At 51.7% G+C, this 10687-nt stretch overlaps 1 protein-coding gene across 1 annotated transcript; it reads right to left on the reverse strand.

Annotated features, from left to right (window-relative positions):
- LOC102186806 (cystatin-B) lies at nucleotides 6960-10455 on the reverse strand. The gene is made up of 3 exons (XM_005675654.3): nucleotides 10268-10455; nucleotides 7746-7847; nucleotides 6960-7297 (listed from the first exon to the last, which is right to left on the reverse strand). The coding sequence occupies exons 1-3, from the start codon at nucleotides 10331-10333 to the stop codon at nucleotides 7169-7171; spliced, it is 297 nt and encodes a 98-aa protein (XP_005675711.3). The 5' UTR covers nucleotides 10334-10455; the 3' UTR covers nucleotides 6960-7168.

The following is a 10687-nucleotide window of genomic DNA, read 5'->3' on the forward strand; positions in this document are numbered from 1 at the left end:
GGGACCTAATGGGAAAATATTACAATATGTAGATGACCTACTAATCTGCTCTCCAGGTGAGAAAAATGCCCAACAACATGCAATTTAGATTCTAAACTTCTTGGCAGAAAGGGGATAGAAGGTCTCCTGTGCTAAGGCACAGATGGTCAAGACAAAGGTCACTTACCTGGGAGTTCAGATTACACACAGGTCCAGGAGGCTGTCCTCCAATTGGGTACAAGGAATCCTCCAGTTGCCCTCCACTACGACTTGAAAACAATTGTGAGCTTTCCTGGGGCTAACTTGGTATTGTAGAATCTGGATACCCAACTATGGTCTAATTGCCCAGCCCTTATATGAAAGCTTAAAGGAACAGGACGATTCAATCCCACTGATGTGGGGAACTCCTCAGAAGAAGGCAGAGGCTACACTAAAACAGACGTGAACTCAGGCACCTGCCTTGAGGTTGCCAGACCCAGAAAACACATTCCAACTTTATGTCCACGAAAGACAGGGAATAGGCTTGGGAGTGTTAACTCAAAGGTTGGGATCTGAGCCCCAGCTTGTAGCTTACTTATCCAAGAGGCTTGACCCAACAGCCCGCGGCTGGCCTTCCTGCCTTTGAAATCTTGCAGCTATCGCAATCCTGATAGAAAATGCTTTAAAATTCTCCTTTGTGGGCAAACTAACTATTTTTACCAGCCACCAAGTAAAACAACTCCTAAATGGGAGAGGCCATTTATGGATGTCTGATCAAAAAATCCTCAGATATCAAGTAATGCTGATGGAAAATCCAGGCCTCAGTAAATCCCCTTGTGATGTTCTTAACCCAGCCACCCTCCTGCCTACCCCCGAGGGCTCTCTCCCCTTTCACTCTTGCCTAGAAACCTTGGACCACTGGACAAAACCCCGAGAGGGATTGTCAGAAGATCCTCTGACCAATCCTGAGGAAATCTGGTACATTGATGGAAGCTGCTTTGTCTTGGATGGAAAAAGAAGAGCCGGGTATGCAGTAGTCTCCAATTTTGAGACTATAGAGGCTAAGCCTCTGCCACCAATTAGCTGAGCTCATAGCCCTGACTTGAGCTTTAGGGCTGGAAAAGGAAAAAGAGTAGCCATTTACACTGACTCCAAGTATGCCTTTCTGGTGCCACATGCACATGCTGCTATTTGGAAAGAAAGGGGCCACTTGACCACCCGAGGGTCCCCAGTCAAATATGGTGATCAGATTCTTCGACTCTTAGAGGCAGTCTATCTGCCCACCGAGGTTTCAGTCTCTCCCTGTAAAGGACACCAAAAAGGGAACACAGAAGTGGCACGAGGGAACCAAGCAGCTGATCAGGCAGCTAGGAGAGCAGCATCACAGAACAATGACCCAACAGGGGTTGCCACCTTAGTTCCACAGACTAATTTGCCAGAAACTCCTTCATATACTGAAGGTGAGACTCTTAAAGCTAACAGTGAGGGCTTTCAAGATCATATGGTGGGGTTGCAAAAGGAGGGACTCCTTTTTCTGCCTGGAAACTTCCAATGGAAGTTGGTTAACTCCTTACATGCCACCACACATTTAGGGGAAAAGGCCCTCCAAAGACTACTAGAAAGGTCCTTCAGAAGAATAGGCCTCCAAATGACTATAAGACAAGTGGTCTCCTCTTGTCCCACTTGCCAATTAAACAACCCCCAAGGAGCTCTAAGACTGCAGCTGGCCCAGCCCATCCAACGACATGGGGCCTACCCAGAAGAGGACTGGCAGATGGACTTCACCCAGATGCCAGTTTCTCAAGGGTGTAAATACCTATTAGTCATGATAGATACATTCACAGGGTGGATTGAAGGCTTTCCCACTCAGACTGAGAAGGCTGAGGAGGTGGTAAAAACACTGCTTCATGAAATCATGCTGAGGTTTGGTCTGCCCAGGTCATTACAAAGTGACAGTGGGACATCATTTACTTCTGCGGTCACCCAAGGGGTCTCCAAAGCGTTGGCCATTACTTATTATCTCCATTGTGCCTGGAGGCCTCAGTCTTCAGGGAAAGTAGAAAGCACCAACCAATTTGTAGAATCAGCGACAAAAAAGATAACCCAGAAGGAGACCTCCCTGGGATGGAAGGAGGCTTTACCAATAGCTCTCCTCTGCACCCGTATTTCCCCTAAGGAACAGGTTAGTCTTAGTCCTTATGAGATGTTATATGGGAGACCTTCTGTTTATGTCAATGACCTCTTCCTAGATCCAGAGGCTCAGACCCTCTGGTCTTATACCATGGCCATTGGGCAATTCCAACAGGATATATGCTTGTGGGGTATAAACCAGGACACGAAAGATCCTAAGGAGTCACCACTATATGCTCCAGGGACTCAAGTCCTAATTAAAGTCTGGAAAGATGGGTCCCTAAAGGCTCAACTCCAGCCCACATGGAAGGGCCCCTACCCTGTAATACTTTCTACCCCCACAGCAGTCAAGGTGCCAGGACACGACTCCTGGATTCACTACTCATGAGTCAAGCCGTGGAAGAAAACAGAAGAGGACACTCAATACACCTGTGCGCCCCTGGAGATCTCAGATGCCTATTCAGGACTGCAAATGAGTGCCATTCTAATGAACACCCTAATTCTAATGAAACAAATGAATCAATGAATCAAATGAATCTAATGAATCAAACAAATAATTCTAATGAAACAAACACCGTCATTCTAATGAAACAAAATCTAGTTTCTGGAGATAAGATTTCTCAAGACAGCTCTAAAGAGCCAACACAGCTTGGTAGGGACTGTACTCCAAAAGAGACTGGAGATAGATCTTCTGATCCCTGAACAAGGATGGACTTGAGCCTACCTGGTGATGGGAATTTGGAATTGGCTAATGCCCCTACTAGCCCTTGTTATGCCATATTGATGCTGCTTACGATTGTTCCATGGATTATCAATTGTCAACCTGTTTTGTCTCTGCCCAGGTCAACAAGCTACACCAGTTCAACAAAGATATATAAAACTACAGCTGACCACGGAAAGTATCACTCATCCTTAGATGGACACTGCTATAAGGACTCTGAGGCTTGAGACCAGCAAGAGGGGGAGGCCCAATGCCCCTTGCCATCCCAGTTCAGCAGGAAGTAGCCAGGAAGACCTCGACGCCCCTATTCCCAGAGAATTGGGCCTCCTATCTCTTGAGGGGGGACTGTTAGGTAGTTAGAATAGGAAACAGGAATCCAGGATGGCAGTGGCTAAAAGACAAGGAAGGGAAAAGCCCGCAAAAATAGAGCAAAGGAAGGTCAAAGGAAGGTCCTAGGACCGGAGTGAGGACCCCAGGTGGAACAAACAGTGCTCCTGGCTGGCCCATTGTACACAGGGCAGGCCCAAGAGGCAGGAACAAACATATGAAAAGAGGAGCCAAAGGGCCAGGTCTCTCTCTTTTTCCGACGCGCACACTCTCTCTCTCTCCCTTCTCTTCGCGTCTTTGGGTCGGCATGCCCTCACCCCTTGAGGATGTATTTTCCTGCTATTTTCTAAATAAAACTGAGCTGTAACACGGAGCTGTAACACTGATCTGTCTAAGAACTATAACACGGTCTGTCCAAGAGCTGTGACGTGCCAAGGGCTTTAATGTCTATCACTTCAAATTTTTGTTGAGATGAGACTAACCGAGGAGACTACACTCGCCTGACAAAATGCAAGAAGGCCAAGCGGGGATCTGAAGAGGCTTTATAAATAGCTGAAGAAAGAAGAGAAGCAAAAATCAAGGGAGAGATGCAGAACTCTAAAGAACAGCAGGGAGAGACAAGAAGGTCTTTTTCAATGAGCAGGGTATGTAAATGGAGCAAAACAACAGGAGGGGAAACACTAGAAATCTCTTCAGGAAAATTGGAAATATCAAGGGAATATTTTGCCCAAAGATGGACACTATAAAGGACAGAAACGGTAGAGACTTAGACACACTGAAGAGATCGAGAAGAGATGGAGCCCATCCTGAGAAATGCTGAGCTGGATGAGTTACAGGCTAAATCAGGACAGGTGGGAGAAACATCAACAACCTCAGAAATGTGGATACTACTACTCTAATGGCAGAGAGCAAAGAGGAACTAAAGAACCTCTTGATGAGTGTTAAGGAGGAGAGTGAAAGAGCCAGCTTCAAACCAAATATTAAGAAAACTAAGATCATGGCATCTGGCCCCATCACTTTATGGCAAATTAGAGGGTCAAAAGGTGGAAGTAGTGACAGATCTCCTCTTCTTGGGCTCCAAAATGTAGACAGTGATGGCAGCCATGAAATCAGAAGACGATTGCTTCCTGGCAGGAAAGCTATGACAAAGCTAGACGGTGTGTTGAAAAGCAGAGACATTACTCTGCCAACAATGGTCCATACAGTCAAGGTTATGGCCTTCCCAGTGATCACACACGGTTTTGAGAACTGGACCATAAAGAAGGCAGAGAGCCATAGAATTGATGCCTTCAAACTGTGGCTCTGTAGAAGACTCCCTTGGACAGTGAAGAGATCAAAACCAGGCAATCTTGAGGGAAATCAACGCTGAATACTCATTGGAAGGACTGATGCTGAAACGGAAGCTCTACTACTTTGGTCACATGCTGCAAACAGCCGACTCACTGGAAAAGTCTCTGCTGCTGGGAAAGAATGAGGGCAGAAGTTGAAGGGGGCATCAGAGGATGAGATGGTTGGATGGTTATCACCGATGTTATAGACATGAACTTGGGCAAACTTCAGGAGATGGTAAGGGGCAGGAGATGGTAAGGGTTGCAAAGAGTCGGACAGGACTGAGCGACTACACAACATGGCATCTGTGATACAGCTCAGGAATGTGAACCAGGCACCGAGTCTGTGACTCCATCTGATCATTAACTGCTTGCTTTCCTACTTGGATGGCGGGTGTAGGGGTTTGCGCCAAGGTTCTGCTCCATCCTGACTCCCGTTTTCTCTGATACTCCTCTGTCCTGAGGAGGAACAGGTGCAGAACACCAAAAGGAATAAAGTTTCAGATAGAGAGATTAATCATCAGCTTAAGAGAGAAACCCACAGGAGAGGAAGAACCCCCCTCAGGGCTGCTGAGAGAGGATGAGTCGGGCGAGGGGAAGATGCCACCCACCCAGCACACCAGCTCCACTGCTGATGGGTCTTCTGGGGCAGCTGGCACAAAGCCCCACACACTGGGGGTGTAAGGCAACAGAAATATCCTTACTCCTGGTTCTGGAGGCCAGAGACCCAAGTCAAGGTGTCAGCAGGGCCACGCTCCCTCCCAGGCTCAGCAAGAAGCCCCTCCCATCTCTCCCTTCCCTGTGGGGGTCCTCGGCTCATAGAGACAGCTCTCCATCCCCCCTCTGTCTTCACCTGGCCTACTTTCCTAGGCCTCAGTATCTCCAGATCTCTCAGCAAATGCCTCCCAAACCAGAGTCAAGTCTATGACCACAAAGGCCAGAGAGCAGGGGTGTCCACTGGGTCAGCGCCCACAGCTGATGGGGACACTTGGTCTGTGGGCAATGAAAGAGCTCCCCCCGGAAGTCCCCCAAACCCTCTGCCACCCTGCCCCAAACTGCCTCTGGTGTCCTGTCTGCATCTGAGTCAATTTTCAACTGAGATTAAATTCTTACAACATACACTTTACTGTTTCATTTATTCTTTTCATTCTATTTATTTTTTGAAGTAGGTTCCCTCTTTTTAAAAAAAAAATTAGTTTTGGCAGCCCTGTGTGACATGCGGGAACTTAGTTCCCTGACCAGGGATCAAACCTAAGGCCTCCGCAGTAGAAGTGTGGGGTCTGACCTGTGGACTAGCAAGAGCTTACCATTTGACAGTGTGCACGTCACTGGTGTTTAGTGTGTTCACAGTGGTGTGCAACCACCTCTTCTAGTGTCAAAACCTTGTCACCCCCAGCACACAGCTGGGGGACTCTGTCTGAACCTGGTGATCAGAACTGCTTCTGTCCCTGTGCTCCGTGCTCCCTGCTATGAGCTGTGGGCTGTCGGCCCTGTCCAGGCACCTACGTAGCATCCCCTATTGCCCACCTTTCACCTGAAGTTTCCAGGTGGAAATACAGCTGATTTCAAGTCAATGTGAATGTGCTCACTGGCTTCTGTTTCACCACATCTAGAACCCAAGATGCAAGTTTTCTGTCCTAGAGCTCAGGAGAGAGCAGGACACACACAGCTCCTGACTCAGAGTCTCCTCCTGCACTCACAGGTCTGTTTGCTCCCCAAGGAGTGTTTACTTGCTCTGCACTCGGCCCACATGACCTGGACCCCCCAGCCTCCAGTGACAGGCCTGAAATAAAACACCACCTGCCCCAGAGACAAAGTGGAGACAGGAAGGGGCCTGACTCCGACCCTCAGAACAGGCTGTCTACCTGGACCCTGAGCCACACAGAACTGTCCCCAGCGTTTAGTCTTACAACGCAGGGTGCATTTTCTATTCTACTGCACACGAACACACACACACAGCAAACACACCACTGGACTGACTTCACTAATGGTAGTAACTGGCTGCTGAAACCAGGAAGCCTTGAGACAGATGCAGCGCATACCCCGGGCGGTCAGTGGGTAGCTGGGGCCGGACTCGCAGAACATGCACTCAGCGGGCCCTGCGGGTCACTGCCTCCCCGCACACACCCGTGCATCTCTGCCCGAGCAAAAATGCGTGACTGTATCTGAGTCCATCTAGAACTAATGCTCTAGGGTCAGATTTTCTCAGCCCCTCTTACTGTACTGGGTGGGGTGGGGGGTTCTGAGACCTGGAGACACGACAGAGTCACCATGGCGGCGTGGGGAGCGGTGGTTAGAGCACACGTTCCCCGACCCCTGGTGTTCCGCCTGCCCACTGTCACCAGGGCCACCCTCTCCCGTCCTCAGCCCCTCAGGGAAGGGGGCTCAGGCGGCAGGAGGCCCAGCGGGACTTCCACCCAGGACACCTCTCACCTGCTGACACTTCTCTACTGTGAGTATAGCTCCAGATGAAGAAAAAAACCCAACAGAGACAATTTGTGAAAACAGGAAACACATGTTTATTTAAAGATAACACAAGCCCCCCTCGAAAGAAATTTAGTTAAAATCATGGATTGGGAGGAAAAAATGAACACAGTGAAAGCAGGGAACAGAGACACCACCACCCCGAGGGGCACTGCGTCTGGTCCCAGACAGGTCTGCAGAGGAGAGACCCCTGTGGGCGATGGACTCTGCAAAATCGGGCCTAGAAGTAGGTCAGCTCGTCATGCCTGCCTTTGTTGGTCTGGTAGCTGGTCAAGGCCACAGGCTTGTTCTCGTGCGGGAGGCTTTCAAACACTCGGATGTGCATGAAGTCATCCTCGTCCACTTGAACCTGAAAGGAGAGTCCAGTGAGGGGCAGGTGGGGCCTCTGACCCCAAGTCCCCCTGCTCTGCTGGACTTGGCTGGACAGGCAGGAGGGCCCTGGATGCCCGGAGGCTGTGTCCCTTCGTGTCCCCAGAGACTGGGCTGAGGACATTCCCACCCTCCTCCTTCAAGTGCAAGGGATGCCCTCGGTGCCCAGCCAGCACCCCTCACCCACACTCACTCCAGCAGAGCCCTTGGTCACCCAAAAGGCTAGGTCCTCTTCTCCAAGGAGGCCGCAGCACGCACGTGCACACATACACATACACACACACATGCTTGCACACGCATGCTCATTTTAGACAGCCACCAAACCCCTGAAGCTGAGGGCTGCCACAGGACCCTGCTGAGCACTCCTGCCCTGGGCACCTGTGAGCTCCCACTTCAGACTCGACCTTCCTTTCAGGGGGACACCCCACCTTGATGAAGTAGTTCTTCCCAGCAACCAACTGGCTTTTGAACTCCAGCGCCTTGAACACTGGGAACTTCTTGTTCTCCTTCTCCTCCAGCTGGGACTTCACCTGGGGAAGGGGAGAAGGGAGAGACAGGTGAGCTCACCTGTATTAGATATTACAGCTGAACTCTAATGCCCACATTCTACACACTTTCTAGAGCACGTTTGTTCTTCACAGCTGAGCAGACATTAAAATGCTTGCCCTGATTTCAAGTACAGAAAACAGTTCTTTAATTCTGCTGAGGTTTCAATGCTATCATTTGCCTGTATCATTAGCACTTTCTTTTCCAGACATGGATAGCTTATACTCTCATGGTTACAACAGTGTATATAAGTTCGTACATTACCATTTTCACTCAAACCTTCATTTTAAAGAGTATATAGTTTTTAATTACTCTTCGAAAACTAAAACACTTAAAAATGTTAAAATTTAATATTAAATTAAACTTCCATCTTATTGATGTGCCTTAATTCTCTTACATAATCCCAATTTCTTCCGTGGTAGAATATGCAGCAGAAAAAGCACTTTTGTAGGAAAAAAATGCTTTGCTGCATCTTTAGATGGTCTCTCTAGGCTGCAGGGCCTTTGGGCAGAGATTGTTTCTGATCTTTGGTGTCAGATGTTAATCTTACTCTCAGATTAGTCCTGTTTTACAGGGTCTTGGCCTTTGGGGAAGTGAGAATTTTTGAGGAGGAAGGGGAGAGCAGGTTGTTTTGTCTTGACTTGAAAACCTAAGCTAGTTTCCGAGTGCTCAGGCTGCTGTCTGGACGACTGGCAGCCACAGGAGCTTGCTGACTGCGCTGGAATCCTCAGACCAGTTGTGGGGGTCAGAGGAGTTCAGTTAAGACCAGGAGTGTGCTGCTTGGAGAGCCCAGGGGATCACCATCATACATGCCAGTGAGTCACTTGACAAAGGCCTTCAGGGAGGGGCGCTCCCTGCGAATGAAGTGGAGGGAAGGATCAGAGAGAGGGTCAGGTAGTGAGAGTCTGGCTGCCTGCTCCCTCTGAGTTTGCCAGGGCCCTCGGGTGATCAGCTGGGTGTGTCCCCCTGGGCCAGTGCCCACCTTCGACTGAACACTCAGCTGTGTAGCCCCTGTTCCTGCTAGGTGTGCAGGGAATTGACCCTCAGACAGTTTACCTGACCAGGGAGGGGCGAGTGACACCCGCAGACCCTCCTGCGGGTCTGGGATGGAATCACCTGTTTCAGGAGTGGAGGCAGGAGAACCCCACCCTGTGCAAGGACTGGGGAGAAGCCCAGGTGGAGGTGGTGGAGCAGCGGAGGTGGAGGCCTGCAGGATGGCAGGTCACCCACACAGCTCGGACCAGGAGAAAGACGGGCTGGACTGGAGCCAAGGAAAGCTCAGAAGGCCCCGGGTCACTAGGAAGCTGTCAGTTCCCAGACCAGAGTGACCAGGTGGGCAGAGGGCCAGGGAGGGCCCTAGGATAGGACTGGATGTGGTGGGTACACTGTCTCTGGCCTCACTTCTCCTCACGTGTTCATGAAAGCTTCAGTACAGAAGGTCACCGGATGGTGCCCCTGCCCCTCACAGAGCCCACCCAGCACACAGGCGGCCTCCTTGTTCCCAGGGGCAGTGAGGACGGCCCACTCTCAAGGGACGGACCCCAAATGCAGGCCATAGTGACAGAAACTCTCGTCTCCCGAGGGGACTCACATTCATTCAAAGCTCAGGTGACCAGCAGGGATTCTCCAGCCTGAAGACCCAGGAAGAGGCCGGGAGGGCTGGGTGCTCTGAGTGGCCACAGGGGAAAAGCTAGGACTCTCCTCCTATCTGGCTCTCCTGGGAGTCCCAGAAAATGCCTACTTTTCACAGGTCTCAGGAGACTGACTCAGCCCCTTCCTTTACCGCAGTCAGATGGTCCCAACCGCGGGAGAGGGAACAGGGCTGAGCTCATGGCGGAGGTTTAGGAGGCAGCAGCCAGGGAGGAAGGTTAAGGGACAAAAGCTTGTCTTCAGTCTTTGCTTATCAGAACTCGAGCCTCCTGGGCCCTACTTGTGACGACAGGCAGGACAGGCCCACCTCATCCCACCCCAACCTGATCTTCCAGTGTTTCTGGACACAGGGCTGGACAGCTGACCAGGGTCTGAACCGGGCTCTGCCTCCTCGACCCAGTTACTTCCTGTTTCTAAACTTTTTATTGGAGACCACTTCAAACTCACAAAAAGGGCTACACTCAGTCCAGCCCGAGTCTCGGACGCCTGGGACCCGGACCCCAGACTCACGCATGGGGACCTCACCCCGCCTGCCGTATCCTTTGCTCTTGAAGTGCTATTCCCTGTCACCTCGCGCCCCCTAAACCAGTGGACCACCTCCGCACCAGAGAACCTCGCAGGCAGGGAGGTGCATCCACCTGCGTCCAGCCCGACTCAGGGCGGGATGCGCTCGGGCGCAGCGCCTCCGTCCCAGCGGGCATGCCTGCGGACGCCCCCGGCCCCCAGTACCCCATCCGTCCAACACAGCCCGAACCTTGTCGGCGATAGCCTGGGTCTCGGCCGTGGCCGGCTGCGTGGCGGAAGGCGCTCCGCACATCATCTCGGCGGCAGGCGGGGCGGGAGCGTGTGGACACCGGGCGGCGGTCACGCGGGAGCAGCGGACACTCCCGGAGCAGCGGACACTCGTGGGAGTGGTCGAGAGGAGTCAAGCGCCCGGACCTGGCGCGGCGGTCACGTGCCGTGCGGGCGAAACCACAGCGCGCGGCGGGCGGGGGGGAACCGGGACCGGAAATGGGGTGCGGGGCGTCCCGGAAGGAAATGGAGCGCGGGCCGTCCGGTCAGTGCGGACTGAGGGGGACGGGAGCACGGCCGCAGCCCGGGACCCCCGATAGGCGCCGTCTCGGGACCAAGGGTCGTGTGCTGTAGGGCTGTCCCCCCTCCCGGGGTTTGGTGT

The sequence above is a fragment of the Capra hircus genome, chromosome 1, assembly GCF_001704415.2.
Source record: "Capra hircus breed San Clemente chromosome 1, ASM170441v1, whole genome shotgun sequence".
Lineage (NCBI taxonomy): Eukaryota > Metazoa > Chordata > Mammalia > Artiodactyla > Bovidae > Capra > Capra hircus.